At 44.0% G+C, this 19382-nt stretch overlaps 1 protein-coding gene across 4 annotated transcripts; it reads left to right on the top strand.

Annotated features, from left to right (window-relative positions):
* The first annotated feature begins 460 nt into the window (after positions 1 to 460).
* PLAC8 (placenta associated 8) lies at positions 461 to 17629 on the top strand. Of its 4 annotated transcripts, none has more exons than XM_054989683.1 (5): positions 461 to 610; positions 10738 to 10849; positions 12547 to 12671; positions 15599 to 15707; positions 17410 to 17629. In XM_054989683.1, exons 2-4 carry the CDS (start codon positions 10747 to 10749, stop codon positions 15701 to 15703), a joined length of 333 nt encoding a protein of 110 aa, XP_054845658.1. In that variant the 5' UTR covers positions 461 to 610; positions 10738 to 10746; the 3' UTR covers positions 15704 to 15707; positions 17410 to 17629. The 4 variants fall into 4 exon arrangements, with proteins under 4 accessions (XP_054845658.1, XP_054845656.1, XP_054845659.1 ...); XM_054989681.1 differs by having other exon boundaries at positions 10735 to 10849; XM_054989684.1 differs by lacking the exon at positions 461 to 610 and adding an exon at positions 2014 to 2134 and having other exon boundaries at positions 10735 to 10849.
* The last annotated feature ends 1753 nt before the right edge of the window (positions 17630 to 19382 follow it).

Raw genomic sequence — 19382 nt, 5'->3', positions numbered from 1 at the left:
AGGGCTCCTGTACTTTCAACAGCAGTAAAAACAAAAATTCAACAGATGAAGCTTTCTTTCACCTTGGTATATCCACCGGAGGAAAACTCACCTGTTGGATTTGTGCTTGTCATACAGCTCTTGGCAAAGGAAGCCTTGCAAAGAAATAAAAAGGAAGAAATGTTTGCACTGTGATTCAGTTTAAATAGTCTGTAGGGTCATTAATCTTCTTTACTCAGTGACAGAATGACTAGGTTATTATAGCAAAAAGCTTACTAAAAGGGTGCCAAGTTTTGCTCTCACAATATGGACATTTTCTGGACATACCCAGTGCACAAATAAACCATGACTAAGATACTTCTTGACTTTCCTGAATTGTGTAAAATTTTGGCTCACGATGCATACTGAAACTCCTTTTTTTATGGTGTTACAAAATTGCTCAGTGAACTAACACACACTGAGAGAATGCAGTTTTCAGCCTGAATAGCTTTGATCAGCTATCAACTTCCTTGAATGACAGCAGCCAATTAACTGTCTTGGAAAGTTACAAACGTTGGCTATTTAACTGAGTATATTTATAGTTACACTTGATCTTGGCTAAGAGGGATCTCTGTCTCCTCCTAAGTGCTTGGTAAGTGGCGTGAATGTATATGATTTTCTCTTTAATATTACAACAGGATTTTCTGTGAACATTCAAAAGTACTGTTGCTGACTTTGAGATCTCCAGGGAAAGGATGCTATTATTAAGTTATATTTTTTTTTTAATCTAAAAGAATGGGGAGACAAAAACAGGCTCAGGGTTGCTTTTGAATGTTTATTAAGATTTAAAATTTGTGCAGGTAGCCTGGCATTGAAATTTAGGAAACTCAAATATGTTAAATCAAAAAGAGTCCAGTAGCACCTTTAAGACTAACCAATTTTATTTTATTGTAGCATAAGCTTTCGAGAATCAAGTTCTCTTCATCAGATGCCTGATCCGAACTGATCTGATGAACTGATCTGATGAAGAGAACTTGATTCTCGAAAGCTTATGCTACAATAAAATAAAATTGGTTAGTCTTAAAGGTGCTACTGGACTCTTTTTGATTTTGCTACTACAGACTAACACGGCTAACTCCTCTGGATCAAATATGTTAAGTAAATTTGCCTTACATTTGTTTGATTTTCCTAATATATTCCACTTCGCAAAATTTGGAAGAAATCACCAGGTGCTAACAATGTTGAAGAAACCACAAAGAAAAGCCAATCATGAAAGATGAACGAGAAGGACTTTGGCTCGGTGGTAGAGCATCAACTTTGCATACAGAAGGTTCGATTCCTGGCACTTTCAACGAAAAGGTGAAATGAAAGATTTCATTTTGAGGCAACAGCTGCCAGTTAGAAGAGACAACTTTGATAGCCCGATGGTGCGACTCAGAACAAGGCAGTTTCATATGCCTAACAAATCAAGAAACAAAGAAATCTGTGATCCAGGGGATCTTTTCTGAATAAACCTGAAGGCTGTACAACCTGCTGAACTCAGTTAAGACTCAGTCCTCCATTACTTTTTAGTGGAGCATACCATTTGCCAGAATGTGATGAATGGGAATAAGTACACAGACGATAGTGATAGTGACACGGAGCAGAGAAAACACAGGAATGGGGACAAAGGAAGGGGGAAAGGATACAGAAGAGCCTCAAGTTGAAGAGGGCCAAATTCCAATTCTCTGTTTCGAGGAAAGCTCTCACTTTTCTCTTCTTGTTTCATGTCAGCATTTCAGTTAGGGACTGGAATGCTGCTGTGATTCTATACCTTGAACTAGTCAGTTAAAAGTTCAGGGGAATCCAATGCAGTCGGCACTTCTCTACTTTTAATAATACTCTACGAGCGGAAATTTCTGCAGGTGCAACTGTTTTCACTTCTGCAGCCTTATGCCAAGATGAGTTTCATTTCTGCAGCCCTTTGCCACAACAAGTGTCATCTGCCACAATTCTCTCTTGTGTACAGCTATTATAGGTACAGAAGCCCTGCCCTCAATTGCATCTGTTTATTCTCTCTTGTTTGCCAGTGCTGTTCTCTCCCTCCTTTAGTTCACATTTTTTATCCCTCTCCTTCCAATTTGGCCGTTGTTCCCTTTCTTCTGAAAACACCCGCGCTCTAATCCCCTTTCTCTGAGTAAGTATCATCTTATTTCTCATATTTCTCTTCCAAATGCGCTCGGTGAGCATTCAGTCTGTACTTGGTGTTTGTGTTTTTTGGATAATGATTTTCCCTCTGGTTTATTTGGGGCTGTTTTGCCATGTCCGAATCGCAAATTCTTATATAATGTCCTTCTTGAACTTGCCTGTGTTTTGGAACTGTTTTGGAAGCTTTTAATCACGCTGTCCTCTTGCTTCATTGCGGTCTGAAGTTCTGTGGATATTATTTGGCATGGTTTAATTTTGAGGTCGGAAATGATTCTTGCAATCTGTTCTCGTGCATTTCTAATTCTCTAATTTTACACTCTGTATTGGTGAGCTGCCTTTGGTTCCATTGTTCTTTCTCGTTGCTCTCTTCATTTATGCTTTTGGATTTTCCTACCGTTTCTGCATCAGTGATTTTTTAAACTTTACATTTCTATACTTTTCCTTCAGCAGTCTTGCATGGAAAGACTTGCTATCTTCTCAAGAAATAATCAAACTCAAACTCATATTTTCTCCAGGAACTACCACCACCCTTTATCTTGTTTCTTCATCTTCTCAACTTCCCCAAATTTCTCTCTTCGTTACCGTTGATGGGGTTGCTCGTATGTGCATCTTGTGGTTTATTGTGAGCAGGGGGCACCACATAACATTTATTGACAGATGAATGTGAGAATAGATTTCTTTAAACAGTAATGTTTTCCATGAAAGTATTGGCCAGGTTGGCATATTCACACATGCATGTAACCACCATGTTTAGTTCTCACATGCATACTATGTTTATAGTCCCCTGGAAGTTAGTGTGCATGTGAGAACTATTGTTAGCATTCTAGTGTGCTCTCTTATTACCACTCATTTGCAATATTAATGATCTTAACTGTTCTCCTTTCTTTTATGTCCATCATTACCAATTTTTGTTGCTGGAAATATAACTACTGCTTCTTTTTATGTTCTTGGGTGGAACAGCTTATTTTCCATTCCTTGTTTTGCCTTCCGGTTATTTTTCATAAACAGGAGTCTTGTGATATTTTAAAGGCTAATACCATTTCTTTTCTTAATCCCACCATAAGCTACGGTGGACTAAAGAATTGATGCAAGAATTTAAAAAAGTTCAACAAGACTTCTACTTATTTTTGTTGTATAGCTACCCCATGAAGAAAGGTTAGCGTCTGGGGCTGTTCAGTTTAGAAAAAAGACAACCAGAGGGAACAAGTCAGGGAGGCTGACATGATAGAGGTTTATAAAATTATGTACAGAACTGAGAGAGTGGACAGAGAAAAATTTTTCTCCCTCTCCTAGAATTCAGGAGGCTCCCAATAAAGTTGCTGGGAAATGGTTTCAGGACAGACAAAAGGAAATACTTCTTTTCTCATTGAGCAAATGACATAATTCACTGCCTGTGGATGTGGTAACAGTCACTGGCTTTACAAAATGGTTAGACAGAATAATGCAAGAGAGGTCTTTAAACGGTTGCTAGCCGTGACGACTGCTAAAGGGAACCTCCATATTCAGAAGCACCAGTCTTCTGAATACCAGTGCTGGGAGGCAGCCTCAGAGGAAAGTCTTGACTGTTATAGCCCTGTTTGTTGGCCCTGCAGGGCAGTTGGTGGACTGCTGCTGAGTGAAACAGGTTGTTAATGGACAGATAGACTATCCATCTATCTCTCCCTCCCTCCCTCATGGCTCGAGGCTCCTCTGTACTGGACTCCTTGTTTCTCATGTTGACTTCAAGCTTTTCCTTCTTACATTTCAAAGCTCTTCAGGTAGTTTTGGAAAGTGCCATCAAGTCATAGTTGGCTTATGGCAATCCCTGTTGGGGTTTTCAAGGCAAGAGATTAAATGAGGTGGTTTGCCATTGCCTGCCTCTGAATAGCCATCCTGGTCATCTTTGGAGTCTCCCATCCAATTACTAACCAAGGTTGACCCTGTGTAGCTTCAAAGATCAGACATGCCTAGGCTATCCAGTAGGGTTGCCAGCTCCAAATTGGGAAATTCCTGGAGATTTGGCAGGATGAAGCCTGAAGAAGGCTGTGTTTGGAGAGGGAAACGACTTCAGCATGGTATAATGCCATAGCGTCCACCCTCCAAAGCAGCCATTTTCTCTCTGTGGCCCGGAGATCAGTTGTAATTCTGGGAGATATCCAGCCACCACCTGGAGCCTGGCAACCTTACTATTCAGGTCAGGGCAAAGTTCTTTATAATCTTGCTGTTTTGTAACTTTCAGTCTCTTCTAAAGTTTTTGTCTCATTCCTTTTAGTTTTCTTGGAGTAATCTATAAATCTCATATATTTCTATTTCAGTATCTCTGTGCCTCTTTTTCTTAGCTACCTTTTACTTATAGAATCATCTCCTTTTAGATACTCAACCAACGTCTTCAACTTAAAAAAGGTTTGAATCTCATCTGTCCTGTCAGATTTGGGTCACTTCCTCCTAATTCTATTTTTTTTCACATTCACTTTTAGTCCCTCCCTTCCTTTCCTTTGACTATAACCCTGGAAGCAGAGCTTGTGTCCTTCTAACCTTATTATATGCTGACAGGGTTTTTGTTGCTCAAAGCCAGGAACATTTTTTGTTTTGTTTTGACTTTGGCTCCAGGCATCGGTGCTTTAAGATTGTGTTGAAACATGGGAGATCCAAAAAGCTTTTTTAAAGGTGGCTTTATTTTAGTTTTCTCATTTAAATAACTGCAGTATCGTTGTTTTCCCTCTATGGCATAAAGGCAACTATAAAGACAAAAAGGTGGTTGAACATGCTGAAAACATTAAAACGGATAATCTAAGGGTGTGGTGGTAGAGAGTGCCCTCAAGTCATAGCTGACTATGCTATGGTGGGGTTTCCGTGGCAAAAGACTAAGAGCCAAGCTACAAGTGACGAATTACACTTGAATGGCAAGTGAACAGACTCACGTGTATTCCTCCCTGTTCACTTGCCATTCACTTGCGCTCCACTTGACATGACCAAGTGGAGCGCAAGTGAATGGCAAGTGAAAAGAGAGGAATACACGTGAGTCTGTTCACTTGCCATTCAAGTGTAATTCGTCACTTGTAGCTTGGCTCTAACAGAGGTGGCCTGCCATTGCCTGCCTTTGCAACTCTGGACTTCATTGATGGTCTCCCATCTAATTACTAACTAAGGCCGACCCTACTTAACTTCTGAGCTCCAACAAGATCAGGCTCACCTGGGCTATCCAAGTCAGTGTACTCAGCTGATAGTGCGGCAGAGATGGCTTCCCCCCCACCCCCTGTTCCCTATAAAAGCATCTGTTGGGCTTCCCTGGCATACAAAAAGCCCAGGAGGTCAGCACAAATGTGAATTGGGCATATGCAAAATGAAGGGTAGCCATATTATTTAGCAAGTATATATTACATATTTACTTCATTTACATCTCACCTTTCTCCTCAGTGGAGACCTAAAGAGGCTGATATCCTCCTCCTCTTCTCCATTTTATCCTCACAACTACCCTCTGAAGTAGCTTAGGCTGAGAGTGTCTGACTGGCCCAAGGTCTCCAGCAAGCTTCCATGGCAGCGTGGAGATTAAAACCTGGGTGGCAGATCCTAGTCCAACTAGGGTTGCCAGATCACCTTACCCTCCCAGCAGGAGGGCAGGAGACCTGGCTCCTTCCCTCTTCGTGCTTTACTCAGTGCGCAGTCCCACAACTGTGCAATGATGTAATTTCTGGTGACAGCACTTCCGGTGACGTCACCGTGCAGGTGCAGGAGTGCACACGCACTTCACAGCGGACCGATTTGGGCCTCAAACGGGCCCGATTCGGCCCATTTGGGGCCTAAATCAGCCTGCAGTGAAGCACGAAAGACTTGTTCCCATGTCTTCCTCCCCTGACAGCCAGTTAAGTGGAGGCGGGAGGTGGAGGGCAGGGCTTTTTTTTCTGGGGGAACGCAGTGGAACGGAGTTCCGGCACCTCTTGAAAATGGTCACATGGCCGGTGGCCCCGCCCCCTGATCTCCAGACGGAAGGGAGTTTAGATTGCCCTCCGCACCGCTCCCCTCTGTCTGGAAATCAGGGGGCGGGGCCACTGGCCATGTGACCATTTTTGCCAAGGGCGATTTAAACTTTGAAAAACTCCCCCTTGTTCCAGCTGATCCAAAGTGACATCATTGTGCGGTCCTGAGTTCCACCACTGAGTTCCACCACCTCTTTTCCTAGAAAAAAAGCCCTGGCGGAGGATGAAAGCAAGGGATCCCCCCTTACCAGGGGAATGGGATCCGTAGCAACCACTGCACCACGCTGCTTGGGTTCCTCTTACCAGGACCATATCTGGATTTTCGGCTCAAAGGTTGCTGCTTCTTTACTGCTCCATTAATTCATTTTTATAGCAGGAAAAAGAGATTAACCTTAGGACTTATGAATCATGGAGATAATCAGTATAAATAACTTGCACAACAGCATACGTTCCTGGAAATGTAGCATTTAATTCTTTTATGAGAGGGAAGGGCCTGTCTTTTTTAGGGCTGTCAACTTTTCATGCATTTTCAGCATGCAGAAGGCAATATATTAAAAATAATTATTATATTATTGCCTTTCCAGCTAATAGTTCAATGCAGCATACTGTAGAGGTTTCCTGTAGGAAACCTTAACAATGAGATAACACTTTCTCCCCCTTGAGTAGTTCCACGGGTGGGTATGAAGGAAAGCGGCCTCTTTTCGCAATTGGCCTTTTGAAGTCACCATGACGGCCCCCGTACAGACTAAAGGTTTAGACAGATTATGGAATATAGTCTTCAAAACATGTATCCTTGCAGCCTCAAAGGAGTATTCTAACATGCAAGATGTTAGAATATGATCTGGATTCCGACTTTGATTGTGGTGCTGGAAATCTATAGTCACTCTTTTCTGTATTCGGCTGAATCCACACGTCCCGGCATAGCGCTAAACTGCCGGAACAATAGCATCTTCCTGGCGTGATTTCTGATGTCATCGCACCACATGGGTAGATGACGTCAGAAATCGCGCCAGGAAGACGCTATCGTTCCGGCAGTTTAGCGCTATGCTGGGACGTGTGGATTCCGCCATCTTCTTCTAAAGATGAAAGCAGCCAGTCATGGGTAGGGGAGATTCAGATAGGGGGTGCTGAATGGGTGTAGGAGGGGTTAAACTCTTTTCCTCTATGCCATTTTCCTGATACAGATTTCCCCTCCCACGCATGCACACATTGCTGATTGCCACGTGTGAAAAAACATATAGATTTGTACAGGGCTTTTTTTCCGCAAAAAGAGGTGGTGGAACTCAGTGGGTTGTCCTCAGAGAAAATGGTCACATGGCTGGTGGCCCCACCCCCTGATCTCCAGACAGAGGGGAGGTTAGATTGCCCTCCGCGCTGCTGAGTGGCGCGGAGAGCAATCTCAACTCCCCTCTGTCTGGAGATCAGGGGGCGGGGCCACCAGCCATGTGACCATTTTCAAGAGGGTCCGGAACTCCATTCCACCATGTTCCAGCTGAAAAAGAGCCCTGGATTTGTACATTTAATGCCAGCCTGTTGAGCCAAGAGCCCAAGATAAGTCACCTATTGCAAAAACCACATGGTGGATACATGGCTGTCTTCAGGATTTGGGGTCAGATGTGCTCGTAGCTCAGCTCCTAGGTTTGGAGGAGCCTGATTCAAAGCAGGACTCTAGCATGCAGGGAGAAGGGGCTTACAGTCCCCACCCCCACTACCATTTTCCTAAGCTGAAATGGCTCCAGGGAGCCAATATTTGCTCATCTTAAATGTAGTGATGATTAAACTTAAGTATCCCCAGTTTGCAAAATGGTTGCTTCTAGGACCACTTCCAGTCCTGGGTGGATGATCACCACACTCCTGCTTCAAATTAGAGCCTGAGAATTTAATCTCAAACATGGAACTCCCGGAAAACATCAGTTGACTGTCCATGAGTCAACCACACGGACTTTGTAATGTGCAAAACAACCTTCAGCTAAATGGAAGGTTTTCCCATCATGTTATCTTTGTATTCGGGAATGTTTTGATCGCCCACAGTTCTTCTGGTTCACAATCAAACTCAGTAATGCAAATCTGTTCTTTACACGATATTATTTAGATTATATTTTGGCACTAATCTTTAGTGTTTCTCTTAAGCTTTATTCTCATTTTTTATATTAACAATTCATAGTCTGTACCACAATCGGCTCCTGGTCTTGTTTTTATCAGAAAGAATAGAGCGTCTCCATCTTCTGCTTCCAATTACGCAAAATATTTGGTTCCTGTAAAGGCCAGTTGGTGATTTCCATGTATACAATTTTGTTTGTTTGCCTGACACACGTGTTTGCGATGAACAAGTTGTTGGCTTTGCCAAATTATCTGAGCTGCTCTCCTGCTTCAATTCATAATCCTAGTCTAAATGTTTGATTCTGCTTTGTTTTGTACTCCAGTCACCTATGATTATCAGTGCATCTTGTTTACGTGATCAAGTTGGATACTTGTGTAAAAGCTTGCATTAGGCCATGATTGGGCAGTGGATTTGAATTCAGAAATGCAACCTTAACCTTGGGATGTTATCTGGAAGGCACAGCCTTTGAAATCCATTTCCGCAGTGATGAGAAAGTTCCTTAATGATTTTGTAAAGCAGAACTTCTCTGTAGTTAACTCATGCTGTTGGAGAGTCTACAATAATGTATGTTCCTATTTCTGCACATGGGGGAGGTGTAAAAAAAAATGTTTTTGCTAATGATACATAACGAGATCGACAAACTGTTAAACTGATTTTAATACTTGGTCCTAAATTGGCTTCGTTACATTTATTTACAGAAAACAGTAAACATTTGACACACAGATATTTAATAGCACTTCTTTTCCTGGCAACATGATCCTTCTAATCTCAGCACTGGCAATCAAAAGTTCCAATTACCATGTGGTCTAGGGATGCCATCTCCAGGCTGGGAAATTCCTGGAGATTTTAGGGTGGTGCTTGAAGAGGGGAGGGAACTCAGCTGGGATGTGCTGCTATACAGTCCACCCTCCAAAGCTGCCATTTTCTCGAGGGGAACTGATCTCTGTTGTAATTAGGGTTGCCATCCCCCCACCCAGGGCAGGGGATCCCCTTATCCCCCCCCCGCCCACTTCCCTGGCCAGTGGGGGGGCGCGCTCCCTAGGGCGCCCCCTCCCTGGGTGGCGCGGTCACCCCTGGGTGCGAGGCATGCTCCTGCATCGCAAGAGTGGGCAGCGGCAGCGGCAGAGAGAGAGCAGGTGGCGGTGGCAAGAGCAGGCTGCTCTCACTGCCGCCGCTGCAGCTGCCACGGCCCACTCTCTCACCGCAGCTGCTGCTGCCCCTGTGCAGTCGCCACTGGCAGTGACAAGGGGTGTGGCGGTGGCGGCAGTGAGAGTAGCCTGCTCTTACCACTGCCACCTGCTCTCTCTCTGCCGCTGCCCACTCTCTCGACGCAGGAGCATGCCTCGCACCCAGGGGTGTGCCCCCCCGCTGGCCAGGTAAGTGGGCGTGGGGGGAGGGGGGTCGGGGCACATGGTAACCCTCGTTGTAATTCCAGGAGCATTCCAGGCCTCACCTGGAGGTTAGCACCCTAGGTATTAAATACCAGCTCAGTTAGAAAAATCAGCTCAACAAATTAGATTAACAAAAAGCCAAGCAAGTACCGATACTTCTAAAATAATGTTTGGAACCCATTAATTTTTTTCCAACTTGCCTTTAGCAACTCTTTATCCTCCTCCACCTATTCCAGGATCCTATGGAAAGGCAGCACTGTGATGTCCACTCTTCCAGCAAGACTGTAATACTCTTTTTTCGAAGCTGTAAAATATGCAGCTGTTTCTTTTCTTAACGTTTTCCACCTCCTTGTTGGCATAGCCTGTTGTTTTGCAATGATATGTATTATAAATATGTAATTTTTAATAAAAGGTTTAAATCTTAAAAAGAAAAGCAGTCAATTCCTTTGCTCCCATGCAGTAGAGTGAGAATGTGGCTCTGCGCCCTCCATTAAACTGGGGAGGGGGGTATTGTGTACACGTGTATACGAGCTGTATTGGCCACATGAGGAGGCCAGAATGTCATGGATCTGAGGAGTCAGTTCTTAGTGTGAAGAGCGAGAACGACTCATGCATCGTACAAGAATGTTCAGCAAAGCCAGAGAATGTTGTAGCATCCTTTCAAATGCACACTCAGAGCCAAGCTACAAGTGATGCCTTACACAGGTTGGACACTTGTCAGCTTCCCTCAAGTTTTGATGGGAAATGTAGGCATCCTGGTCTTGCAGCTGTAATGGAGAGCCAAGCTGTAAAACCAGGACGCCTACATTTCCCATCAAAACTTGAGGTAAGCTGACAAGTGTCCAACCTGTGTCAGGCGTCACCTGTAGCTTGGCTCTCAGTTACAAAACAGAGAGTGCTGGATAGCATGTCATTTGCAGTGGCTTCCTAGTGTCCAAGATCTTTCCCATCGCCTACCACCAAATCCTTTAAACCGGATATGCCAGAAGTAGACGTTTGTGCCTGCGGCATGCAAAGCAGATGTTCTACCACGGAGCCATGGCCCCATCTCGTTCCTTTTGCTGCATGATTGTAACGCCAGAGTGCAGATTGTTTGTTAACAAATGTGTTTGGTATCCCTCCTTTTCTCTATATTAACCAGCAGCCCTTTAAAATGAGTACTGTGGTCATAAGTCAGCAACCAGTTGTGGTGACCCAGCCACAACAGGGCGAGTGGCAGACGGATTTATGCGACTGCTGCAGTGACGTCGGAGTATGTGAGTGGCCATGCTACTATTTCGTTTTGGGGATGTGACACAGTCATGAGAGAATGGTGGACCAGACCAGAAGCTTTTGTAGGATGGAAACAATTTTTCTTTGTCTTGTAGATGATGCATGTTTACTAAGGGAAGAACTGGGTGGGTTGGAGCAGTAGGATCCGTATGTACTCTGCATACAGGTGTCATACTTTCTTATTTAAAGAAATCCAGTCACTGATCAGGCTTATAAAATCTCACCTCTCACACCCAACTAGAACAGTCTCTGCCACGGTGCCATAGGGTCAAGCTACAAGTTACGCCAGGCACGTGTTTTTTTAACGTCGGGAATACAATGTTACTTGGGAACTGTAGTTGAAAACAGTATTATGTCCTTAGTGCAGCGAGGCAGGGGAGGGGAACAGCTTTTCAAAGACAGTTTTCAAAGAGAGCCGCACTGGACAAGTCAGTTGCACATCAGCATAAATACAACATGAAACCAGCCTATCTAAGGGCCAAGCTACAAGTGACACCACACACGTGCTTTTTAACATGTTGGGGACGTAATGTTGCCTGGGAACTGCAGTTGAAAACAGAGTTATGTCCCCAGCTGGTAGTTCATCTCTCCATTGAGATTGCAAGAAAACAATTGCAAAGTTCCTCTCCCCCAGCGATCTCATACAGCTCTCTTTGAAAACTGTCTTTGAAAAGCATTTCCTCTCCCCTGCGTCTCCATGCCAGGGACATAACGCTGTTTTCAACTACAGTTCCCAGGCAACATTGTGTCTCCAACATGTTAAAAAACACGTGTCTAGCGTCACTTGTAGCTTGGCCCTTAGATAGGTTGGTTTCATGTTGTATTTATGCTGATGTGCAACTGACTTGTCTGTAATACAGTTGTGTGTGATTCCATGATCCACCAGGAAATTATTGATCACAATTAAAGGCGCTGTGGGCCAAGCTAGAGAGGAATACACACGAGTCTGTTCACTTGCCGTTCAAGTGTCATTCGTCGCTTGTAGCTTGGCCCGTAGGGTGACCAGGGGTGGGTTAATGGGGGGCAGCCATTCCCACCAATTCAACGAGACCTCATCAATATCTTCTTAATGGCAGCAAAAAATTTAATTGCTCTAAAATGGAAATCAAATACTGTACCGACAATTACCAGTTGGTATTCTAAATTATGGGACCATTTTTTATTTGAAAAAAAATCAATGATGGAATCTATCAAGCTGAAAATTTTTCCCAAACAACACATTTTATGGAAAAATGGTTCCACTTTTTTGAATACATTTCTAAAGAAAATCTATATCCTCCCAATAAAATATACCAAACAGTCCTGAATCTATAATCCAAAATATATCAGATCACTCAATTTGAATTTGTCTTTCCATGTTTTACCTTTCTCTGTTATGTAGTTTTTAACAATTTATCCATGTTGTATTTCATATTGTAAACAGTTTTGTCAATAATTGAAATAAAAATAATTTTTTAAAAAATGGGGGGCAGCCATCAGCAACAGCATTTATAGCACTTTTGGGAAAACCTGGAAGTAACATCATGCCTCTCTAGGAATCACTGGAAATTATATGGTAAAACGGGTGATTCCGAGGTTTCCCCAGCAGTGACGTCATGCTGTCATTGATGCCCAGTTGGCCATTGACACTCCGCCAAAGGACTTCAGAGATTTTTAATGCTCTGCTCCAATTTTTGCTTAGGCCTCTGTGGATTGTTTTGTTTCACTTGTTTGGGATGCCAAGTTGCAGCTGACATGGATGAATGCTGCTTGTGTGGCCCAACCATGGCGATGAGATCTGTCTACCGGACTAGATATGGGATCCCAGTAAGTGTACTGTCTAACTGTATTGCCCATCCTTGATACTGGAGTCCCATGTGATAATTATTTATTTATTTGTAGTCCACGTTTTTCACTGAGACTCAAGGCAGATGACAGGATATAAAAACAGTGCAATCAGACAGCATAAGGCAACCAATAAGCAATGCAATAAGATTAGGATTATGAAATTAGAAAACAAACCCATGGCCCCTGTGGCATTGTCATAGAGGTGGAGCAGGAGGAAGCAATGGCCACATGTTGCTTGGGGCCCAAATAGGGTTGGTAACCTCCTCCAGATGATAAAGATCAGTTCTCCTGGAGAAAATGGCTGCTTTGGAGGATGGACTGCATAGCATCACTTCCCAGTTGAGTCCCCCCCGCCCCGCCCCGCCGCAAGCAGCACCTTCCACAAGTTCCATCCCCCAAATCTCCAGGAATTTCCCAATTTGGAACTGGCAATGCTAGGCGCAAAGTGCCTTGAACTGGCCCTAGTAGGCTCCAGATCTTATGTAGTGAGTGGCTATTTATTTACCACAATATTTATCGGAATCACATTATTCTGCTAGCAAGAGATCTGATGTTTCTGGAGAAATGATTTTTCAGATGGAGACTGTGTGATAAATGTTATCCATTTGGAGAGTTGGTAGATGGGGGGAGTCCCGTCTGCATTAGACATAATGCAGTATTAACTTTTAGGGAGGTATGTTGCATGCCAGTTAGACAGGCCAGGCCTCCCAGTATAGCAGAAGATCTCCTGCCCCTTTCCATGGTTCCCTGTCAGTACTTCTAAGGCTAGTGTGAGAAAAAAAGGGGGAAATGAGACATCTTGGCGTCAGGGTGATGCTCCAGGATTCCTCTCAAACTCACTTTTAGGCACATCCTAGACCATTGCCCCTGCAAAATGACATCAGTTCTGGTTTTTGCCAGAAGTGATGTTGCATGCTGGTTTGTCTGTCTCTGCCCCCCCCCCATTTTTTTTTAACCAGCTTTGATTGGCAACCTTAATGGCAATATAGTACTGAAGTTGCACATTAGGGACAAAGTTGCACGTAGATGAAGAGAAAAAGCTCCCCCTTCCACTTCTCCACTCAAAATTCCCGCTCCCAAAGCTAATTTTTAAAAAAAGCTAATTTTTAAAATAAGAGTTCAGACCTAATTTGCCCAGTCGTGCTTAGTCTCTAAGGCTGCAATCCTCAGTACTAGGAAGTAAGAGTCTCTCTACACACTACTAAGTACCTAGGCTAACCAACTTTATTGTAGCATAAGCTTTCGAGAACCACAGCTCTCTTTGTCAGATGCATCTGACAAAGAGAGCTGTGCTTCTCAAAAGCTTATGTTACAATAAAGTTGGTTAGTCTTAAAGGTGCTACTGGACTCTTTACTATTTTGCGACTACAGACTAACACGGCTAACTCCTCTGGATATAAGTGCCTAGGGATGCTCAAGTGCAGGATTGTATGTCTAGTCTTCAATTTGCATGCAGGCTGTTCTTTCTTAATGTACATGAATGCCAATTTCACAGGTGCTCCCTTTGTGTGACTGCATCTATAAGTGATTCCAGAGGGCAAAGCGCCAATTCTGCTCTGTTTTTGCTGTGAGAACAAGTACTGTAGGCTCCTTTGAACTGCCAATTTGCATTTCTTTAGGCTGTGAGAAAGTGTCAAGATCTGCATTTCAATGAAAAGTGGGGGAAACTGGGATACTTTTAGCAGCTGAGGAGGAACTGATATCAAACATGTGAGGTGGAGCAAATTGAGGTGTGACTGTGCAATCAAGTGCATGGAAAGTTAGAGGGGGACATGTGAAATGAGGTTCACTTGAGCATCCTTAGGTACTTAGTAACATGTAGAGACTCCTTGTTTCACTGAATTAAGAGGGTTGTAAGATTGGGGGTAGGGGACCAGGGGGTAGGCTTTGGTTCTGGCATGATGTCACTTCCAGGGAAAATCCAGAACTTAGTTTCTGGCGATTCCTAAAGCTGACTGACATCACATCACTTCTGGGTTTTTACTTTATTTTAGTCTGGCTGGATCCTCCTGACTTCCCAGCAGGAACCTGGTAAACCTAGGGTCGCAGAAGATTTCTGTATGCCAAACGGACCTAGCAGAAGTACTTAAATTATTCTTTGCTGTCTGTTTGGCTAACAGCCAAGCTACAAGTGACACCTTACGCAAGTTGGACATTTGTCAGCTTCCCTCAAGTTTTGATGGGAAATGTAGGCATCCTGGTTTTATGGCTCTCCATTACAGCTGCAAGACCAGGATGCCTACATTTCCCATCAAAACTTGAGGGAAGCTGACAAGTGTCCAACCTGTGTCAGGCATCACTTGTAGCTTGGCTCTCTGTGAAAGTTATTGTACCCTTGCTATCTTCTGTGCACTCAAGATGTGGCACAAGGAATTTCCTAGGGTTTAACCACATGAGACAAAATGCAGTTGAATTACACAGATAATTTGAGTGTATTTTGTAACTCGAGTGTATTTGAGCGTAATTTGAGTGTAATTCAAGTGTATTTGTCTCGTATGGTTTGACCCTTGGTGTCTAAAGAAGGGAGCTCTGACTCTTGAAAGCTGACATTCTGAAAAACTTGTTGGTCTCCAAGGAGCCACTGGACTCAAACCCAAGGAATTTCTTCGGTCTTAATTTCAAAAGCAAATTAAATAAAATCAAGCAAACTGCCTGTTCACCTGCTCCATGTGTACATAGATATTTTGTTAAAAATTACATTGAAGTGCTAGGTGTTGCTGCAGCTGCTGAGCTACGGCTTGAGAAAGCAGAACTTCACTAAATACATTATCCTTCCCTCTCGTGCATCACTGAACCCCACTGAGATTTATTTTTGAGTTTACACACTTAGGGACTTCTCAGTTGTTGTGTGCATAATTGTTTTCTCCCAAAATTTCGATGTCAAAAGTTTTTCTTTTTCCAAATAGGGCTCCCTCATGGGAGACTTCTTAGCTACGGGCTGTTGTCCTCTTTGTTCTCTTTGTCAGCTGAAGAGAGACATCAATAAGAGGAAATCCATGGGAATCTTCTAGGAAGGTTGGTAGTTTTGTTTGCAGGGCTTAATAACTGCTTTGGAATCACAGGACAGGATTATTGATCCACATGTGTTACAAGGCTTCTGAGGACCCCCAAATATGTGTTATATTATTTCTTTAGAATACTTGTGTTCCACCTGTCCAGTTCACCTTGATGGTTGATTGTTCTTAGGTGGGGTTTATGTGATAGGGCCAAATGCCATGCTATATGTTTTATTTTAAAGGATTTCCCCCCAAATATTTTTCCAAATATAGCCCTCAGAGATGTTGTTCCAAGGAGGAGAATAGTATGGGGAGGGGTTCCTTAATCACTCTTCCCCCCTCCCCCCAGTCATTTTCTGAGTGAAAAAAACACCCTTTTTGCTTCTTGTATGCAAGCTGTAGGGGGGAATGCAAGTATCCACAAGTTTTCTCCAGCCAGGTAAAAGCAGCTGGAAGAAAAACTTTTCAACAGGAAAATGTCAGGGGAGGAAAGGCTTAAATAGCCCCTCCTTTCTCTCTGTCTGCCCAGGCTATTTTCCTCCTTGAAAGAGCAATTCTAGCAGCTGCATTTGGAAAAAGGAAAAGCAAAGTCTTAAAATGAACGTGGAAGATAAGGCATGGCAGAGAAATGGCAAGAGAGAAAAGCTGCTTAACTCTTTCACCACTAATTTCTTCCCTACTGTAACCCCCTCAGCTACTTTCCCCCAGCTGAGTTTCAGATATGTGTTTACCCCCCTCCCACGTGCACAAAGATGAACCTTGAACCCTGTACAGAAGAACTGACTGGAGAGGTATATTGGGAATTAAGCATCCCTTTCCCCCTGACTCTTCTTGATTCAAAACCTCTCCTCTCAAAGTAGCTTTCCCAGACCACAGTTAGCAACCCCTAAGATAAATTAAGGGGTGTGGCCTGACATGCCAGTGGTATACTGGCATTCTGACATCACTTCTGGTTAAAACCGGAAATGAAATAGGGTTGCCAGTCCTCCTGCTGTGGTAGGAGACCTCCCGCTGGCAATCCTTGTTGTCAGCTGCTGTTCTGAAAAGTGGCGAGAGAAATTTTTTTAAATGCTGCCGCAGTGTGCAGTGTCTCTGTAGGAATTGCTAGAATCTCTGGTTTTATCATAGAGTTTCCAGTGATTCCTAGAGCCCCATAATGCCACTTCTAGTTTCCCCCGGAAGTGATGTCATGGTGCACATGTTGTTGGTGCTGCCATGTCCTCACTCCTAACCTCCCACTGTCTGCCAAGCATGCCCTGGCCTGGCTACCCTAAAGCGATGTCATTATATGCTCTAGGATTCACAAAAACTCTATGGTAAAACCATAGATTTTTTGGTAAATTCTAGATCATGTCATCACTCCCAGTTTTGAGTCATTTCAGCACACTGGTACAATGCCAATGCACACTCCATTCCCCTGCCTGAGGTGTCAGCAGGCAAAGGAGTGGGATGCCAGGAGGGAAACCAGGCAGCCGTATCTCAGAGCAGTTTTTCCTTAATAATCAGAGGATAAGGTTTTCAGTCATGCATTTGTGGGTCATGTAGAGTTCAGCTCTGAGCCTGGCTGGTTTACTCACATTGAAATTTATATCCTGCTTTTCCATCCCAGGGCCTGTAATGCAGCTTACACCAAAACAAATAGAACAGTAAAATAAATTGCCCAACAAAGTTAAACTGCTTCTATGCGATATGAAAGTTGATTATTTCCCCCTCTTTTTCAGATGTGCCTGTATCCAGCCTCTGTATATTCCGCAGTGTTAGCACTGATGCAACACCCTAATGAGAAACTTGGCCTTTTTGCTTTGACCAACGTGGCAGGAGTCTGGTCTCCAGTAACTGATACAGTTTTTAAACTGGAAAATACTGGATTCTGTTTTGAATTTGTGATTTTGTGAATGGATAATTTTGTTTGGAAAAAAAATTAAAAAGTAACATTTTTAACCTCTGCCACAACATTTCTTGAAAGAGATAATAAGGAGCCATCCAAATGAAGTTTATTCAGAAGTAAACCACATTTTATTCAATGTGGCTTACTACCAGCAGAGTATACTATATAATACCAAGCATACAAAGTATATTATACATCCATAATACAGGGGAGGTGAAATTGACAGAGCCTTTGGGGAGGTGAAGATGAAATTAACAAACACTCTGAGGAGCAATCTCCACTGGCTCTGTCTTTTAAAACTACCCTCCCCTAGAGAGGTGAAATTGACAGCACCTTTGGCTCTGTCTTTTAAAACTACGCTTCCCTGCTAACTGTCATGAGCTAGTCCAGTAGCATGGTCAAAGTCCTTTCCAAGGTGGGAGCTGAGTCAAGAGTTCTTTCCGGTCCAGTCAGAGGGCAGTCCAAATAACAAAGCAGGAGGTCCGAGGGTCAGTCACTGGCAAGTTCAAGTGCAAGACGCAGGTAGAGTCAAGGCACAGTCCAAAGGTCACAGAAACAAGCATGGTTTGGTGATGTGGTCACAGCAGTGACAAGATTCCAACATGTTGCTTCCGCACTTGGCAGTTCCTCTGGACTGGCTTTTATGGTTTGCAGCCAGCTGCTTGGACTCTATCCTGATGCTACTCATCGTCGCTATCCACAAGCAGCTGGCATCAGCCCAGGAGGCAAGCCCTGCGCCGTCTCTCCTGCAGTTTGACTCTCTGCCTTTGTCTGCAGCGCTCTCTGGGTGTGGGTGAACCTGGTAGGTTGGATGTCTCTGGCTGAGCTTCACCTGTTGGAGCTGGAGGTTGCAGGTGGTTCTGCCTCAGTTGCTGGCTGTGGAGTCTGATCAGCTGCAGCGGCTCTTCCTCGCTGCTAGCTTCCAGTGATTCAGAGTTGGCTGACTCAGAGCTGGCTACTTGAGGCTTCCCTGCTCCTGAGCAATCCTGAGCTACACCAGGCTCCTCTTCTCCCGAGGAGTCCTCACTAGCACTGAGCCCTGGCTGCCCCATGACCCTAACATTGTGCCTCCCTACACTTGAGTGTCCTCATGTAAGACATTTCCCATCAAAACTTGAGCGAAGCTGACAAGTGTCCAACCTGTGTCAGGCGTCACTTGTAGCTTGGCTCTTAGCCTCTTGCTCTACTTATTTAACTGCCTGTGTGGAGAAATCTCCACTTTGGGCTACATCGCAATATTGGGAATTTGAGGGGGCTGCAAAACCCACACATTCATTCCCCGCAATTTTTCTGTCAGGAAAGGGACAGGAAATAGGAGCGAGGTTAATTGCTCCCAAGCACCATTCCAGAGCTGGCTATCGCAAGCACCCAGGACTTAAGGTTTGGTTACGCAAATGCTTCTAGCTGACAGAGAACAATCAAGGGGCCAGCTCACATGCTGGTAGGAATCTGGTACCGAGGAGGGGACAGATAGGTGAGGGTTTCAAATGTTAGATTAGAATAGTAGAATCAAGAATCATAGGGTTGGAAGGGACCTCTAACCTAACCCCCTGCACAATGCAGGAAATTCACAACTACCTCCCCTCCCCACACTCCCAGTGATCCCTGTTCCATGCCCAAAAGAAGGCAAAGAAATTGTATCTCTTCCTGGAAATAACAGGAAGAGGTTGAGCCAAGGGGGACGGGCAACCAGAGGAGAGAGATTCCCTTGACAAGAGGGCGGGACAAGTTCCATTTGGGTGATGCCATCTGGAGATTACTTGGACGAAGGAGGTCTCACATCATGCTACCATGTGGAGCTAACAA

Source organism: Eublepharis macularius, chromosome 10 (assembly GCF_028583425.1).
Source record: "Eublepharis macularius isolate TG4126 chromosome 10, MPM_Emac_v1.0, whole genome shotgun sequence".
Taxonomy (NCBI): Eukaryota; Metazoa; Chordata; class Lepidosauria; order Squamata; family Eublepharidae; genus Eublepharis; species Eublepharis macularius.
Note: the sequence above shows the minus strand (reverse complement) of the source record. Positions and strands in the feature narration are given on the sequence as shown.